Source organism: Symphalangus syndactylus, chromosome 11, assembly GCF_028878055.3.
Source record: "Symphalangus syndactylus isolate Jambi chromosome 11, NHGRI_mSymSyn1-v2.1_pri, whole genome shotgun sequence".
NCBI lineage: Eukaryota > Metazoa > Chordata > Mammalia > Primates > Hylobatidae > Symphalangus > Symphalangus syndactylus.
This window is the reverse complement of record NC_072433.2, coordinates 21123632-21142587: the sequence shown is the minus strand read 5'-3', so window position 1 is coordinate 21142587 and position 18956 is coordinate 21123632. Positions and strand designations below refer to the sequence as shown.

The 18956-nt window shown below is 41.5% G+C and overlaps 1 protein-coding gene across 3 annotated transcripts in view; it reads left to right on the top strand.

Moving 5' to 3' along the window:
• The window catches only part of AP1G1 (adaptor related protein complex 1 subunit gamma 1), an 80094-nt gene that overhangs the window by 12917 nt on the left and 48221 nt on the right, over positions 1-18956 (top strand). For all 3 annotated transcript variants that reach the window (XM_055298499.2, XM_055298497.2, XM_063611591.1), the window contains exon 2: positions 7486-7689. In XM_055298499.2, coding sequence (XP_055154474.1) covers positions 7489-7689 — 201 coding nt within the window. In that variant the 5' untranslated portion in view covers positions 7486-7488. The remainder of the gene's footprint in view (positions 1-7485; positions 7690-18956) is intronic.

The window sequence follows — 18956 nt, the reverse complement described above, 5'->3', positions numbered from 1 at the left end:
GCATTCCACAGGACACTATTCCTTGTATGGAGGTACTTGGGAGTTGAGGCGCTTAAGGAAGTATTTAATAATCAGAAAGTTGCACTGTGAGCCTGAAATCAGATCATATAAAGTTGGTCTTGAGTGTTTCATCATATTAGGCCATGGTGAAACCTGATCAAAGAATTATGCTTGTCTTACAATGGTGTTTGCCTCTCTGATGACCAGAATACTTATCCCCAGATTTATTTCATTTTATCATTATTATTATTTTTGAGATGGTCTCACTCCGCAACCCAGGCTGGAGTACAGTGATTCGATCTCAGCTCACTGCAACCCCTGTCCCCTTGGCTCAAGTGATCCTCCCACATCAGCCTCCTGAATAGCTGGGACTACAGACACATGCGCCACCACACCCAACTAATTTTTGTGTTTTTAGTAGAGACTGGATGTCGCCATGTTACTCAGGCCGGTCTTGAACTCCTGGACTTGAGCAGTCTACCTGCCTCGGCCTCCCAAAGTGCTGGGATTACAGGCGCGAGCCACCACACCTGGCCTATCTCCAGATTTAATCTCCTATTCAACCAGTGAAGTTCTAACTGGTCTTTTCCGTTTATTCACTCTGTAGACCATTTCCCTTCTGTGAACACATTTCTTCATATAGGGGAAATAGGTATGCACCCCTCTACTCCCCTCAAAAGAAAGAAAACCACAAAAACACAGGCAGTGAGAAAACCAGCTAGGCTAGATCAGTGTAATGATAGCCAGAATATCTAAGATGTATTGTAAAGTAAAAGTCTGATTGAAGCATAATACAATCAGTTGATTTGATTTAAGCTTTCCTCGTGTCACATTCTAGTCATAGTATTTTGCAGGTTGTAAATGCGTTAAAGCAACTCAGATATACACATGAAATAAAAATCTGAAATAGGGGTTCTGTATGGCCCATAATATAAAAATATAGGCCATCTGGAGAATGCAAGAGGGAAAGCATGGTAACTTCTTTTTTTTTGAGACGGAGTCTCGCTCTGTCACCCAGGCTGGAGTGCAGTGGCGCAATCTTGGCTCACTGCAAGCTCCGCCTCCCGGGTTCACGCCATTCTCCTGCCTTAGCCTCTCCAAGTAGCTGGGACTACAGGCGCCTGCCACCATGCCCGGCTAATTTTTTGTATATTTTGTAGAGACGGGGTTTCACCGTGGTCTCGATCTCCTGACCTCGTGATCCGCCTGCCTCGGCCTCCCAAAGTGCTGGGATTAACAGGCGTGAGCCACCGTGCCCGGCCTAGCATGGTAACTTCTTTGGAGGGTTTTGCCTGATGTTAACTTACATCCCTTGAACATTCTCAGCCAGACTTAAAGTCTGTGACTGACACAGTAGTCAGTGGTGAAGTTAATTGAAGTCTCGTTTATTTGCTTGGGTCTTATTGTTTAGCCAGAAAGACTTCTTCAAGTACAATCTTTGTTGGATAGAAAAATAGGTGATTTTAATGTTGAAAAGTTAAGTTTTAGAATTTTGTTTTTAGATTTAGAGCTCAAATAACTTGAAGTCTTTTAGGGGAAGACTGACCACATAGCTGCAGAAGCTCCAGCTTTTTGGTTGTGTCCTTGATGGTTGGCTATCAGTAGCTGAAAGTGCACAGCGGGCAGTGTGAGTTCTGAAGCAGGGAGAACGTTATCTGGGCAGGGTAGAAGAGAGAACTGGGTTGAGTTCTGACACCCTTTTTCCGTAGCTGTTGGTGAGCAGCTGGTATACCTTTATTTTGTGTGCTTTGGAAAGGACAATTCAATTTTTTTTAAAGATATTTTAGCATTTAGGATTTAATAAATATAGTATTTATCAAGTTTGTATTCTTATAGGGGGATACAAGAGTGAACAAGGCAAATGAAGATCTAGCCTTAGGGAGCTTGTATTTCGTGGGAAAAATAGGCATTTCAAAGTAAAAAAAAAAAAAAAAAGGTACTTCTCATGGCCTGAGAATGGTATTGCTGTATGAGAAAAATCTTTATACTTAAAGGGATTTGTGAAGGTGTTGGAAAATAGTCATCTTCCCCATTTTGGCCATAAATTTTAGGAGAATTGAAACATGCACACATTATTTTTTTCTTCTTCTTTTTAAATTTTTTTTCCTTTAGTTTATAATTTTGATTCTTTGGGCATATAAAGTAATCTTATTTAGTTTAAGCTCCAAAACCCAATTTTGCTTAACCATTTTGGATAGAAATTTTTCTAAAATGAATTTTATGTTTCCTTTTTTTCCTTTGTTTTTATCATTATTTATCATATAACTGTTAATAAAAACTGAAACACATTAATCCGTGTCCCTTAAGTCAGACTTTTAATTATTTTTGTGTTCCCTTTCCATCCTTGTTTTAAGAGATGTTTTTATTATTTGCTTTAAAAAAACAGGACAAAGAGGGACATTTTATTTTGTTAGAGTGTACAAGCCATAATGAATATAAAATAGGGAACACTTAAGCGTAGAGTGAAACCATTGAAATACTAAATGTTGGAAACACAATCTTAGTGGTAGACTTTAACATACCTTTCTCAGTCTTTGACGGGTCAGGTAGTTAAATTAGTAAGGGCAGATGTTACCTGAACTGTAAAATTTTTAGAAGTTGGTTATAATACAGATATAATTTTGTATTCATGTTTTTTCCCTGTGAATTGAATGTTAAATGTTAATCTTATTTTAACCACTTCTTGGAGAATCAAGGTCTTTTTATAAAACCACGTTATGGTCCAGGTGTGGTTGCTCACGCCTGTAATCCCAGGACTTTGGGAGGCCAAGGCGGGTGGATCGCTTGAGCTCAGGAGTTCGAGACCAGCCTGGGCAACATGATGAAACCTCATCTCTACAAAAAATACAAAAATTAGCCTGGTGTGGTGGCTTGTGCCTGTAGTCCCAGCTACTTGGGGAGCTGAGGTGGGAGGATCGCTTGAGCCAAGGAGGCAGAGGCTGCAGTGAGCCGAGATTGCGCCACTGCACTCCAGCCTGGGTGGCAGAGTGAGACTCTGTCTCAAAAAGAAAGCAAAAAACAACAACAAAAACTACATTGTGGTACTGTTTATAATTTATTGGTGCTGTTAGGACCTTAGTGGGAGTTGGCTACTTTTTGGTTACACGGTAAGTAGCTCCAGACTGTTTTAAAAATGCTTGTTTCTGCTGTATGTAGGTTTTTATTTATTTGTTTGTTTTTGTTGCTGCTTTTGTTTCCTCCCTTGGTGTTGGGTGACATTTTTAAATATCATAGATGTCCTTTTCTAAAGCAGTTTCTATCTCCTGGGTCCACCCTCCTCCCCTCTTTCCCTTAACAGTTTTCTGATTTGTAGCTTCTATTCCAGAACAGGCTGAATGAGGACCTCTATTTGGAGTAAAGTAGATGTTTTAGTGTGTTGATATGTCACTCTCTATATTGGCTGCTTGAGATAATAAAAATGTGTTTTTGGATTCTCAGCTATGTTCTGTATAGTTTCATTACTGTGTTCAGGACTTTTTTAAAAAAAGGTTGGAGTTTATTATTGTTATTTCTTTTGTTTGTTTGCTTTTTGTGTTTTTTGAGACAGGGTCTTGTGCCATCCCCCAGGCTGGAGTACAGTGGCCTGATCTCAGCTCACTGCAGCCTCACTCCTAGGGTCAGGTCATCCTCCCACCTCAGCCTCCCAAGTAGCTGGGACCACAGGTGCATGCCACCATGCCTGGCTCATTTTGTTTGTTTTGTAGAGACAGGGTTTCGGCATGTCGCCCAGGCTATTCATGAACTCTTGGGCTAAAGCGATCTGCTCGTGTCTGTGTCCCAAAGTGCTGTGATTGCAGGTGTGAGCCACCGTGCCCAGCCTCACTTGTAATTCTTTTTTTTTTCTTTCTTTCTTTCTTTTTTTTTTTTTTTTTTTGAGACGGAGTCTCGCTCTGTCGCCCAGGCTGGAGTGCTCACTGCAAGCTCCGCCTCCTGGGTTCACGCCATTCTCCTGCCTCAGCCTCTCTGAGTAGCTGGGACTACAGGCGCCCGCCACGACGCCCGGCTAATTTTTTGTATTTTTAGTAGAGACGGGGTTTCACCGTGGTCTCGATCTCCTGACCTCGTGATCCGCCAGCCTCGGCCTCCCAAAGTGCTGGGATTACAAGCGTGAGCCACCGCGCCCGGCCTTTTTTTCTTTCTTTTTGACAGAGTCTTGTGCTGTCGCCCTGGCTGGAGTGCAGTGATGCAATCTTGGCTCACTGTAATCTCCACTTCCCGGGTTAAAGCGATTCTCCTGCCTCAGCCTCCATAGTAGCTGGGATCACAGGTGTGCGCCACCACGCCTGGCTATTTTTTGTATCTTTAGTAGAGACGGGGTTTTGCCATGTTGGCCAGGCTGGTCTCGAACTCCTGACCTCAGGTGATCCACCCACCTCAATGCTCGCAAAGTGCTAGAATTACAGGTGTGAGCCACTGCACCCAGCCTCCTCACTTGTAATTCTTTAACTTCCTGTTACTTCCAGTGCTTGGTTCCTGTGGTGTGCTTCCTTCCTTTCAGTGCTTTGGCCAAAATACGGACTCACATTTCTTTGTTTTTCAGGGTTGGAAAGGGCTGGGATTTTCAGAATAGACTTTCTTATATATCTGGGGTAGAAATAAGTAAAAGTTCCTGAAGATTTGTCATTGCCCTTCTCCACATATATTAAGCATTATCTTCTCTTTCAGTCTGATTTTACCAGTTTAGAATGCCAAAAAGTTCATAGCTTAACAGGTGGCTTTTTTGACCTGCCTGTGTTTGGAGGGCATGGTCTTTCAACCCGCCATACAGAAACTCCCGTCTAGACATCTTGACACCTTTATGGTTCAGATTAATAGAATCTTTTTTAGCCTTCCATCCCCCATAGTTCTCGTCTCTAGTTTATTGACTCCGAAAATGACTTCATTTTTGAGGTGAGACTACCTTCAGCCATATAAGAGTTTAGTGTTGGCCTGGCGCGGTGGCTCACACCTGTAATCTCAGCACTTTGGGAGGCCAAGGCGGGTGGATCACCTGAGGTCAGGAATTCAAGACCAACCTGACCAACATGGTGAAACCCTGTCTCTACTAAAAATACAAGAATTAGCCAAGCATGGTGGTGCATGCCTGTAATACCAGCTACTTGGGAGGCTGAGGCAAGAGAAGTGCTTGAACCCAGGAGGTGGAGGTTGCGGTATGCGCCATTGCACTCCAGCCTGGGCAACGAGCGAAACTCCACCAGAAAAAAAAAAAGACAGTTTAGTGTTAGCTTTTGTACACCCAGCCGTATGACCATATCTTAATACACCCATTACACACAACTTTTTTTTTTTTTTTTTTTTTTGCAACAGGGTCTCACTCTGTCACCCAGGATGCAGTGTCACAGCTTACTGCAGCCTCAGCCTCCAGGGTTCAGGTTGTCCTCTTGCCTCAGTCTCCTGAGTAGCTGGGACAGTAGTCGTGTGCCCCTATGTTCGGCTAACTTTTTTTTTTAATTATTTGTAGAGACAGGGTTTCCCTATCTACATACAACATTCTTCACAAGATTTTACAATAATGTTTTGTTACTTGAGTGGTTAAATATGCCTTTAAGCAGGTTAGAACAACTAGTAATTTTCTCAGGTATATATTCTATAACTGATCAAATAGGTCTTCATTGTTTAGTTTAAGGGCTTTTTTGTTTACTTTAAAATAAACTCTTTAAAGTTAACATGGTAAAATTGACTCTTCTGGCTTATTGTTTTACACTTCTGTGAGGATTTTTGTTGTTGTTGTTGTTATTCTTTTTGTTTTTTTGAGACAGTCTTGCTCTGTTGCCCAGGCTGGATTGCAGTGGTGTGATCTTGGCTCACTGCAGTCTTGCCTCCCAGGCTCAAGCAATCCTCCTGCCTCAGTATCCCAGTTAGCTGAGACTACAGGTGTGTGCCACCACGCCCAGCTAATTTTTGTATTTTTTGTAGAGGCAGGGTTTTGCAATGTTGGCCAGGCTGGTTTCGAACTTCTGACCTCAGGTGATCTGCCTGCGTCGGCCTCCCAAAGTGCGGCATTAAAGGCGTGAGCCACTGTGCCCAGCTGGTGTGCCCTATTTTCATAATGATGTCTTTTGAAGAGCAAAAATTTTAAACTTTGATAGGGTACAGTTATTAAGTTTTTCTTTTATACTTTGTGGTTGTGTGTGAAGTCTCTCTGTTTAACCTGTTTGCAAAGATTTTCCTCTGTGTTTTCTTCTGGAAGATTTTTAGTTTTAGCTTTGACTTTTAGGTTTGTGATCCATTTTTAGTTAATTTTTGTGTATTGTGTGTGGTTAGGATTGAGGTTAATTTTTTCCCCCCATGGAGAGAGATAGTTGCCAGCACCATTCGTTGAAAGACTATCTTGCTCCTATTGAATAACTTTGGCCTCTTTGTTAAAAATCACTTGTGCATATTTGTGTGGGTTTATTCCTAAACTTTCAGTTTTGTTTCAGTCTATTCTTGTTTTTTGAGATGGAGTTTCACTCTTGTTGCTCAGGCTAGAGGGCAATGATGTGATCTTGGCTCACTGAAACCTCCACCTCCTGGGTTCAAGCAATTCTCCTGAGTAGCTGGGATTACAGGCATGTGCCACCATGGCTGGCTAATTTTGTATTTTTAGTAGAGATGGGGTTTCTCCATGTTGGTCAGGCTGGTCTCGAACTCCCGACCTCAGGTGATCCGCCCACCTCGGCCTCCCAAAGTGCTGGGATTACAGGCGTGAGCCACCGTGCCTGGCCTGCTTCAGTCTATTCTTTAATTCAGTTAGTTCCACATTTCCCTGATTACTATAGCTTTGTAGTAATTCTTGAAATTAGGTAGTGCACATTGTTTTTTTTTGTTTGTTTTTTAACAATTATTTAGGCTGTTGTATGTCCTTTATTAACATATTTTTTTTTTACTTTTAAAAGATATTCATGACACTAATAGCCTTATTTTCTGAGGTTAGTTTATTTTTTCCTCATCACATTTTCAAAGTATACATGCAGTGTACTGGGATGATTACAGTTTGTTGAATGTGTTTTAATCTGACAATTGGTCTTCTCTCTTAACCCCTCATATTTTGTTGAGTTGAACTGTGATTATGACCATATTTATTTTTGTTGAGCTATGTTATGTTTAACAGCAGTTGAACAGATAATGTCTATCTTTTCTAAGGTTAGGCATAGGCCTTTCCTTATTACTTTAAGGATTGAGTAAAGATTTGAGTTGTATTAGTTTCTGAGATATTTTGATATTAGTGATAGACTTTACATATTTGGTGTATTCTTTGTCTTATTTTGCTTAATTTAATACTTAACCATTTTTGTTTGTAGCCTTTCCAGAAATGTACAGAGTTGAGAGGTCTGTATGTAATAGCTTTGCGGAAGCTTAGCACGCTTTGTTTAGCTTAGCTAAGCTGGATTTGGCAAGTCTTGAATTCTTAAAAACTAGTCAAAAATTTAAATGGGAAGTTGTGTGAATAGCTTTGGTAGTAAAAAATGTGAACATCTCTATTTAATGTCTTTCCATATCCAGAGGATGCCAGCCCCCATCAGATTGCGGGAGCTGATCCGGACCATCCGGACAGCCCGAACCCAAGCTGAAGAACGAGAAATGATCCAGAAAGAATGTGCTGCAATCCGGTCATCTTTTAGAGAAGAAGACAATACATACCGATGTCGGAATGTGGCAAAATTACTGTATATGCACATGCTGGGCTACCCTGCTCACTTTGGACAGGTAGGCTGGGCTGAGACATGTAGCAAGGGTATTCTTTGACACTGTTGCTCAGGGATTGTCCATCTTTGTCTGGTGGGGAGGTACTTTTGATGGCCTTGTAGTCTGATCATTGTGGAACTGAGGGTAAGATTGAGAGAGCAAGCCGCAGGCCTGGAAAGGCATGATATTGCTATCAATTATCCTTTCCATTGGGAGTCTCATTATACGGATGAGAGAATGTTTTGATGGTGGCAACTAGCTTGCTTAAAGATTGACCAGGATTATGTGGTTGTTCTGCCAGAGTACCTGGACTATAATGAATATTTAAGAAAATGTTTCTTGCTGGACATGGTGGCTTTTGCTTGTAATCTCAGTTACTTGGGACACTGAAATGGGAGAATCACTTGAGGCCAGGAGTTTGAGATCAGCCTGGGCAACATAGTGAGACCCTGCTCTTAAAAAAAAAAAAGTGTGCTGTGGTAGAGCATGCCTTTAGTCCCAGCTACTCAGGAAGCTAAGTCAAGAGGATTGCTTGTGCCCCAGGAGTTTTAAGGCCTCAGTGAGCTATGATTGCACCACTGTACTCCAGCCTGGTTAATAGAGTAAGATCCTATTTGTTTTTTTTTTTTTTTTTTTTAAAGCTTGCTAAATGTCTTCTTAATTACTTTCTCTGGGCACAATGTTGTGTGGAGAAGTTCACAATATGTTTTTAAGTTAAGGAAATTAGGTGGTTGCCAATTGGTGGTGTCTGTTTTGTTCTAATTACTTTGTGCCTTGATTGCTGTAACTAGAGCAGATCTGGCTGCTGATTGTCTCCCATGCACAAATGGTTACTATCTAATATGTCCAGTCTGGGCTTTTAGAATGACAGTCTCAATGATAAATCCTTTCTTCTTTCCATGTTTATATTGTCATAAGTGGGATTTAGTCACAGAAAAGGAAATAGTGGGTTATTTTTTATTTCATATTAATGCTATTAAATTTTATTTTAATAATTTAAGAATTGTATTATATGCTAAATAGTCTCTCTAAGGAACAGACTGCCCAATTGAAAGAAAGAATGTGCAACACTGTCAGGAAAGATAGTCATCAGCTTATTTTCTGTTTAGGTCAGTAATTTCAGTGGAAGGAGATCTCCTGCCCCCAAGTTAAAACAAAAAAGTACTGGGATTTAATCTCATCAGACTGACTTGGGTTTTATGCTCATCTTGGGGTTTGGAGTGGGGTCAACGTCTTTAGAAATACATGATCAAGAGTGGGAGTCCATTAGTTTCCCAAAGAAAAATTGATGTGTTAGTATCAGAGGAAAGGGGACTGGATCAAAAGAAAAGGGGCCAGGCAGAAGCAACTGCCGGCTCATCAATATATTCATATATTTGGTTTGGGACAGAATTAATGTCATAATAGCATTCTTCTCTTTCACATGAATAGTTTCTAAAAATATAATACGTTCTTTGAAATATATTTCATATTTCATTCGTAGAGTGTTAGGAGTGGAATGAAACCCTGAGGCTCCGATGTTTCAGTTATAAGCTTTACCGCATCAAAAATTGATCCAGGTGGTTATCCATATAGTGTGTGTCATAGTATAAAGCCAATAGATGCCCACGTGTTCTTGTTGATTGGTTGATTGATTTTAAGTATTAGGTTAGATTTACAGAAATCTGATATATTAGAAATTGGGCTATAAAAAACTCTAGTGAGGGAGAAGACTCTCAATTCGTCAGCGATAACCGTTATTAACATTTTGGAAGCAGTACATTTACATATTCCCAAGGAAGTTCTTTAAGAGCATATTCTTTTTTTGTTGTTTTTAGAGGCAGGGTCTTGCTCTGTGGCCCACGCTGTGGCTCTGTGATGGCTCACTGTCGCCTCAACCTGCTGGGCTCAAGTTCTCCTCCTGCCTCAGCCTCTCGAGTCACTAGGACTGCAGGTGCATGGCACCACACCCAGCTAATTTTTTTTTTTTGAGACAGAGTCTCGCTGTGTTGCCCAGGCTGGAGTCCAGTGGCGTGATCTCCGCTCACTTCAACCTCCACCTACTGGGTTCAAAAGATTCTTCTGCCTCAGCCTCCTGAGTAGCTGGGACTACAGGTGTGTGCCACCACACCTGGCTAATTTTTGTATTTTTAGTAGAGACGGAGTGTTACCATATTGACCAGGCTGGTCTCGAATTCCTGACCTCGTTATCTGTCCATCTCGGCCTCCTAAAGTGCTGGGATTACAGGAGTGAGCCACTGCGCCCGGCCCTAGCTAATTTTTTGAGACGGGATCTCACTCTGTTGCCCAGGCTGGAGTGTGCAGTGGACACCTCAAGCTTACTTTCTACTGGGCTCACTGCAGCCTTGACCTTCTGGGAACCACACCTGGTTAATTTTTGTGTTTTTTGTAGAAACAGGGCTTTGCTGTGTTGCTCAGGCTCCATTTTGAATTCTTGAGCTCAAGCAGTCCACGTGTCTTGGCCTCTCAAAGTACTGAGATTACAGGCGTGCACTACTATGCCCGGTCAGCTAATAAAAAAAAAAATTGGGGCTGGGCGCGGTGGCTCACGCCTGTAAACCCAGCACTTTGGGAGGCCGAGGTGGGTGGATCATGAGGTCAAGAGATTGAGACTATCCTGGCCAGCATGGTGGAACCCCATCTCTACTAAAAATACAAAAATTAGCTGGGCATGGTGGTGCACACCTGTAGTCCCAGCTACTCAGGAGGCTGAAGCAGGAGAATCGCTTGAACCCGGGAGGTAGAGGTTGCAAGGAGCTGAGATCGTGCCACTGCACTCCAGCCTGGTGACAGAGTGAGACTCTTTCTCAAAAAAAAAAAAAAAAAATTGTTGAGTTGGGTTTTTGCCACATTGCCCTGGCTGGTGTTGAATTCCTGGGCTCAAGTGATCTTTGGGCCTCAGCCTCCCAAAGTGCTGTCATTATAGGTGTAAGCCACTGTGCCCGGACTAAGGGCAAATTCTTGAATTTGGAATCAGAGTAGATTTAAGACTTTGGGGGATATTTCATTTTGTAAAAAATCTCTCTATGTTTTCTAAGATTCATTTCTTCAATATGTTTAAATAGAATGTGCTTTTAAGGTTAGGTGGCATTTGAAGATATTTTGGGATTTAATTATTTGATAAAATATTTAATTCTGGCCGGGCCCGGTGGCTCACGCTTGTAATCCCAGCACTTTGGGAGGCTGAGGCGGGTGGATCACGAGGTCAGGAGATCGAGACCACGGTGAAACCCCGTCTCTACTAAAAATACAAAAAAATTAGCCGGGCTTGGTGGTGGGCGCCTGTAGTCCCAGCTACTTGGAGAGGCTGAGGCAGGAGAATGGCGTGAACCTGGGAGGCGGAGCTTGCAGTGAGCCGAGATTGCACCACTGCACTCCAGCCTGGGCGACAGAGCGAGACTCTGTCTCAAAAAAAAAAAAAAAAATTTAATTCTTAGAAAGTGTAAATGCTCCAGAAAACTGCTAAAATTTTATCATAAAATATTTTTCTGAATGGGACGGGGAATCATAATTTTAAGTTCTTATTCTGTTTCCTCTGTTTGAGTGAGTCACCATCTTGTTCATATCAGTAATTTGGTACCCCACCCGTTGGAATTACCTTTATAATATGCCTGTAAAAGGTTCATATCTAGATTTTGTCACCTGCACATATGGTCACAGTGCCATTTTCATTTAGTGTGTAATAATAGCCACTTTTTTCTTTTTTGAGATGGAATCTCACGCTGTTGCCCAGGTTGGAGTGCAATGGTGTGATCTCGGCTCACTGCAAGCTCCACCTCCTGAGTTCACGCCATTCTCCTTCCTCAGCCTCCCTAGTAGCTGGGACTACAGGCGCCTGCCACCACGCCTGGCTAATTTTTTTGTATTTTTAGTAGAGATGGAGTTTCACCGTGTTAGCCAGGGTGGTCTCGATCTCCTAACCTCGTGATCTGTCCGCCTTGGCCTCCCAAAGTGCTGGGATTACAGGCGTGAGCCACCACGCCCGGCCCACTTTTTTTGAGACAGGGTTTTGCTCTTGTCACTCAGGCTAGAGTACAATGGCACAATCTTGACTCACTGCATCCTCCGCCTCCCAGGTTCAAGCGATTCTCCTGCCTCAGCCTCCTGAGTAGCTGGGATTACAGGCGCCTGCCACCATGCCCAGCTAATATTTGTATTTTTAGTAGAGTTGGAGTTTTACCGTGTTGGCCAGGCTGGTCTCAAACACCTGACTTCAGGTGATCCACCTGCCTTGGCTTCCCAGAGTGCTGGGATTACAGGCGTGAGACACCATGCCCAGCCTGCAGCCACTCTTTAATTGCATTTTATTTGTTAGATGCTGTGTTCATTATGGTAACCAGTAGCTGCATGTAGCTATTGACCTCTTGGAATGTGGCTGTTTCAACTCAGGTGAATCCTAAAGGAAAATAAGTTGTTTTTGGTACTTGATTTAGCTATTGGAAAACTTTTTTTTTTTTTTTTGAGATGGAGTCTCGCTCTGTTGCCCATGCTGAAGTGCAGTGGCATGATCTCGGCTCATTGCAGCCTTCACTGCCCAGGTTCAAGAGATTCTCCTGCCTCAGCCTCCTGACTAGCTGGGCTACAGGCACCCGCCACCACACCCGGCTAATTTTTGTATTTTTGGTAGAGACAGGGTTTCACCGTGTTGGCCAGACTGGTCTTGAACTCCTGACCTCAAATGATCCACCATCTTGGCCTCCCAAAGTGCTGGGATTACAGGTGTGAGCCACCACACCCAGCTTAGTTATTTGAAGACTTTTAAATATGTTTTAAACAACTTGGGTATGTGAGTCTACTTTATAAATAGTAAATTTTATGAAATCTAAATACAGTTCAGCTATTTCTTTTTAGTTTAGCTATTTCTGACAAAAATGTACAAATTGAGATGTGCTGTAAGTGTAAAGTACATACTGTATATAGAAGCTTTAGTGCAAAAGCAAGTGTAAAATACCTAATTATAATTTTTGTGTTGATCATATGTTGAAATGATATTTTAGATATATTGATTAAAGAATATTAAAACTAATTTCACCTTTTTAAAACTTTTTACTGCAGTATCTAGTATGGTGCTGATAGAAATAAAATATAGGCTACGTAGAAATTTAAAAATTTCTAGTAGCTATATTTTGAAAGTCTTAAGTTTTACAATAAAACTTAAGGAGTAGGATGGACACGGTGACTTATGCCTGTAATCCTGGCACTTTGGGAGGCCAAGGTGGGGGGATCACCTGAAGTCAGGAGTTTGAGACTATCCTGGCCAACATGGTGAAACTCTGTCTCTACTAAAAATACAAAAATTAGCCGGGCGTGATGGTGGGCGCCTGTAATCCCAGCTACTCCAGAGGCTGAGGCAGGACAATCACTTGAACCTGGAAGGTGGAGGTTGCAGTGAGCCGAGATCATACCATTGCACTCCAGCCTGAGTGACAAAGCGAGACTCTGTCTCAAACAGCAACAACAAAAAAATATCTTAGCCCTGCCTTGCTATACAAAGGATTTTAGATGGCATAAACTACCAGCATGTACATTAAAGAGAAAAAGAATACTAGAAATTAAGAGTTGGGAAAAGGAAGCATTTAGAGCACAAGGCCAGTGTAGTTGCTGTTGGCGTGACAGCTAAGGCAAGAAAAGAGACAGTCAGCTTTTAGGTAGTTGTTATTGCCAAGATGGAAGAGCAAAACTGCAGAGAACCAGACTGCCTGGATGTGACTTTTGGCTTTAAGCAAGATCTTTAACCTTTCTGTGTCTCAGTTTCCTCATCTGTAAGATGGGGACAATCTTAATGCCTACTTTATGGTGTTATTATGAAGATTAAGTTATAAGTGTTAGACACATTTTGTATATAAAAAGCCTCAAATGTTACGCATTTTACCATTTCCTAAAGGACAGCAGTGTTTTTTGAAGCACTGAATTCTAAGAGATTTTTTTGTGTGGACCTTTTGTCTAGGAGTCTCTTAATAATGTAAGAGACAGTATCCTCAGCATTTTTATAACAAAAGTGGTGATAGATTTCCGGTAGTGTGTGTAACCTTTTGTGTGTGTGGGTTAAGCACAACCCAGAAATATTAGTGAATTATCTAAAGATAAGTAGGTAGATTGCAGGAGTAGAAAACTGGTGGCTTGGGGCCAAATTCTTCCAGAGATGTGTTCTTTTTTGTCCTGTATGGTATTTAAAATTGTTTCTGCCAGTACATAAAAAAAAAAAAAGAATTTCCACAGAAATCTAGATTTCTAGTTTCTCTTAGAAACATAATAAGATTTGTGGAATGGAAATCTACGTTTCCACATGTCAGTAGTATGCTGCTTTTAGGCTGGGCCTGATTCTGTTTTTCCTCAGTTCTAGCCTTGCTTGCCATACCCAATTACCTGTGTAGGATATTCTTCCCTTCCATCTGTGTAGGATAGGACTGCACTTCTTTAGCTTCTCTAAATTTTACAGTGTTCTCCATACAGTCTTATACATCTTTTTAAAAAATTTTAAAAAAATTTCCCTTAAAACACAGGATTTTTAAGTCTTACACATCTTTGGAGAAGTATATTTGTAGGTTCTTTAGAGCTCCTGTTTCTACTGCAAATAGTATCCTTTAAAATTTTAAATAATTACGTTGTAGATCTATAGTGATAGAATTGATTTTTAAAAATATTTGTCTGCTTTGCCACATTATTGAACTTGGTTCTAAGAGTCTCTGTAGACGTCATTGTTTCCATGTAGCCAATACTACTATTGTGTGCAAACAATGGCAGTTCTTTTTTTTCCTTTGACATCCTTATACATTTTCTTATTTTTTTATTACACTGTACAGGTAGTACATTATTGCAAATAAGTGATGATAATAGCCACTCTTGTTAAAGCTGTAAACAAATGCTCTACAGTAATATATGGGTGACTGTCATAGGGTTTAGTAGACACGCTTCTCACATTAAGGAATTTTTTCTTAAAAAAAAGTACTTAAGCTAGTACTATTCCTTGAAAGGCCTCAGAATTAATCACCAGACCAGAGCAATGAGCTATCCTTAAGCCTAGACTGTGATCTCCAAATACTATTTTCAGCCCATGGGAAAGATGGCTGATCCCAAATCCAGGGTAAGGAAATGTACAAAATAAGCTTGAATGATGTTACTATGCCAGAAAGCAAGAAAGACTGCAAAGATCATGTCAAAAGGTTTCAGTAGTCACCAGAAGAGGCAGTCATACCCCCAAAAGAGATAATTTGAGTATTAACAAGAATAATAATCGGCCGGGCATGGTGGCTCATGCCTGTAATCCCAGCACTTTGGGAGGCCGAGGCAGGCAGATCATGAGGTCAGGAGTTTGATACCATCCTGGCCAACATGGTGAAACCCCGTCTCTACTAAAAATACAAAAATTAAACGGGCATGGTGGCAGGCACCTATTAATCCCAGCTACTCAGAAGGCTGAGGCAGGAGAATCGCTTGAACCCGGGAGCTGGAGGTTGCAGTGAGCCGAGACTTGCCACTGCACTCCGCCCTGGGTAACAGAGCGAGACTCCATCTCAAAAATAATAATAATAATAATAATAATAATAATAATAATTGTAGGCTGGGTGTGGTGACTAAACCTGTAATCTCAGTCTTTTGTGAAGCTGAGGTGGGCAGATTGCTTGAGCTCAGGAGTTCGAGACCAGCCTGACCAACATGGTGAAACCCCATCTCTACTAAAAATACAAAAATTAGCCGGGCGTGGTGGCAGATACCTGTAATCCCAGGTATTCCGGAGGCTGAGGCTTGAGAATCGCTTGAACCTGGGAGGCGGAGGTTGCCGTGAGGCGAGATCATGCCACTGCACTCCTTCCTGGTTGGCAGAGTAAGACTCTGTGTCAATAAAAAAAGGATAATAATTGTAATTGATTGAAATAAACATTTATATTGCCTTTCCTTAGCAATAGTATGGCCTTCATTCTACATAGAGAAATTTCTTCTTAGAGCTGTAGTCCAACTAATAAATGAAGGAATGAATTAGAATATAATCATTTTGCAACCCATGATGATCATCCGTGCTGCTAATGTCACAAAAGAGATACGACTGCCAGAAATAATTATATGTCTCCTGATGAAAGTTCATACCACTGGCTCTAAGTGGTGCATATTTGCAAAATGAGATCACAACAGAACAAAGCAAAACCTGAAAAATCTGAATTTGATCAAGACTCCTTAGGTATATAACCTAGATAAATTTTCCAGTATACAAAGACATGTATGTATAAGAGTATTCATTTCAGCAGTGTTTCTAATAGGTAAAACATTGCAAACAATCTGTTTGTCCTCAGATAATAGGTAAGTTTATATTCAAAAGTGGGATACTATGTAGCAATGAGTTATGACTGAATTAGAACTTCTTGTCTTGATGTAATACTCAAAGCCGTTGAGTGAAAAGAGCAGGAATACAGTTTGATATTTGTTTAAAGTTTAAAACATTTAAAACCACCTGTCTCTCCGTGTGTAGTAAGAATATATGGCATGGCAGTCATGAGCAGCAGTTTAGGGTTTTGATTACTTCTGGGATGGAGAAATGAGATTGAGGCCCATTACACAGAGGGCTTCAGTTGAATTTGTAATGTTAAAAACTTTAAAATAAATAGGGTGAAATGTTAAGATTTGATAAAGCTGCTTGGTGGGTCAGTGACAGTTATGTGATTTTTATGTATTTTGAGTGGAATATTTCATAACTTTCTCAAAAGAAACAATTGGATTCACTAGGAATGTCAGGTTTTTGTTTTTTTGTTTTTCTGCCAGAAGAATGAAAAAACAGACTCTGGTCTATATAGATTTTATGTTGTCAGGCCTACATAGTGGTAGTGCAGTTGTAACAAACTTGCTTTTCAAAAATGATGATTTTAGGTGTGTGTGTATAAACCAGGCAGTTATTTCTGAATATTAAAAAGAAATAGGTTGGGTATGGTGGCTCATGCCTATAATCCCAGCACTTTGGGAGGCCAAGGCAGAAGGATCATTTGAGGACAGGAATTTAAGACCAGCCCGGGTAACATAGTGAGACCTCATCTCTACAAAAGTAAGAAGTTAGGGCTGGGTACAGTGGCCTATGCTTATAATTCCAGCACTTTAGGAGGCTGAGGCAGGCAGATGGCCTGAGCTCAGGAGTTTGACTAGGCACCGTAGTGCCTGGGCAATACGGTGAAACCCCGTCTTTACTAAAATACAAAAAATTAGTTGGGCGTGGCACCATGCACCTGTAGTCCTAGCTACTCGAGAGGCTGAGGCAGGAGAATCACTTGAACCTGGGAGGCGGAGGTTGCAGTGAGCCGGGATTGTGCCACTGCACTCCAGCCTGGGCGACAGAGCGAGACTCCAGCTCAAAAAAAAAACAACAAAAAAAAAAACTTAAAAAATTCACCTCATATGGTGGCACATGCCTATAGTTGTAGCTACTTGGGAGGCTGAGGCAGGAGGATGGCCTGAGCCCAAGAGTTAGAGGTTACTGTGAACTAACAAGTGAACTGTGATCATGCCATTGTACTCCAGCTTGGGCGATAGAGCAAGACCTGTCCCTAAACAAAAAAAACCAAAATAAATAAAGGTAACTTTTAAAAAGATCTACCCAATCAGTTGCAGGCCTGTTAATATTTACAGAAGTTTAATTGCATCTTTTCATTAAGGTGATTGTTCATATCATAAAGCTGCAATTTTTTTTTTTTTTTTTTTTTAAATTAAGAGACAGGATCTTACTCTGTCACTCAGGCTGGAGTGCAGTGGTGCAATCATAGTTCACTGCAGCCTTCAACAGGAGGTTCAAGCGATCCTGCTGCCTGAGCCTCCTGAGTAGTTGAGACTACAGGCACATGCCACCACGCCTAGCTGATTTAAAAAAATGTTTCAACAAAATTTTAAGACAAAACTTTGTTTAAGAAACTTTTGGCCGGCGCGGTGGCTCACGCCTGTAATCCCAGCACGAGGCCGAAACGGTGGCTTGCTTGAGGTCAGGAGTTCAAGACCAGCCTGGCCAACATGGTGGAACCCTGTCTCTACTAAAAACACAAAAATTAGCCGGACATAGTGGTGCGTGCCTGTAGTCTCAGCTACTTGGGAGGCTGAGGCAGGAGAATTGCTTGAACCCAGGAGGTAGAGGTTGCAGTGAGCCAAGATCGCACCACTGCACCCCAGCCTGGGTGACAGAGCCAGACTTTGTCTCAAAAAAAAAAAAAAAAAAAAAAAAGAAACTTTTAAACAAAATTTTTTGTTTTTAAATTTTGTAGAGATGGGGTCTTGCTGGGTTGCCTGGACTTGTCTTGAGCTCCTGGGCTCAAGGAATCCTCCCGCCTTGGCCTCCCCAAAGTGCTGGGATTACAGCTGTGAGCAATTTAGATGTGCATCTGACCATGTGCGAGACTGTTCTAAAAGCTAACAAAATAGGTGCAGCTTTTATCCAGGGGTAACCGGATTAAACACTGATAAGTGGCAACATTTGTATTTGCTACAGGAAAATGTAAAAAGGCCAGAAACATGGAAAGTTCTCTTTGTAAAATAGCTTTGAAATTCAAAGAAAATTGTAACATTAAGAGCCATTTGGCGGGGTGCGATTGCTCACACCTGTAATCCCAGCACTTTGGGAGGCTGAGGTGGGCAGATCACTTGAAGCCAGGAGTTTGAGACCAGCCTGGTTAACATGGCAAAACCCCATCTCTACTAAAAACACAAAAATTAGTTGGGGTTGGTGGCATGCATCTGTAGTCCCAGCTACTTGGGAGGTTGAGGCACGAGAACTGCTTGAACGCGAGAGTCAGAGGAGGTTGCATTAAGCCGAGATAGCACCACTGCACTCCAGCCTGGGTGACAGAGTGAGACTCTCCCACCTACTCCCCCAAAAAGAGAGTTATCTAGAAAAATTTTGTAAAAATTAAATTGTCAGTGTCTATGTCAGATTTACTCCATCAGAATATCGGTGGGGGTGGGGTGGGGGTGGTGACCCATAGTTTTCAAAACTCTCCTACCTGTTCTGACCAGTTAAGTTTGGGAACCACTTCTTCAGGCACTGTATTTGTTACAAAGAGGGCTGAAAACTTCAATCTCTTAGGCTTGTTGTTAATGGCTGACTAGAATGCTTCTGCTAAGAGTTTGAAGTAAAAGTTTTCCGTTAATTGTGTGGAGTTTGGATATAAAAGCTGGACTATTTACTCTGGTCTTAAAGCATCTGCTAGAGTTGTGGTTAGAAATGTTTCAGGTAGGTTTTTCAAGTAGCTTTAAGTGGAGTAGTAGTACTCCACTGAAATATTTGAGATTGTTACCTAAGGGGCAGATACATGTAATTGATT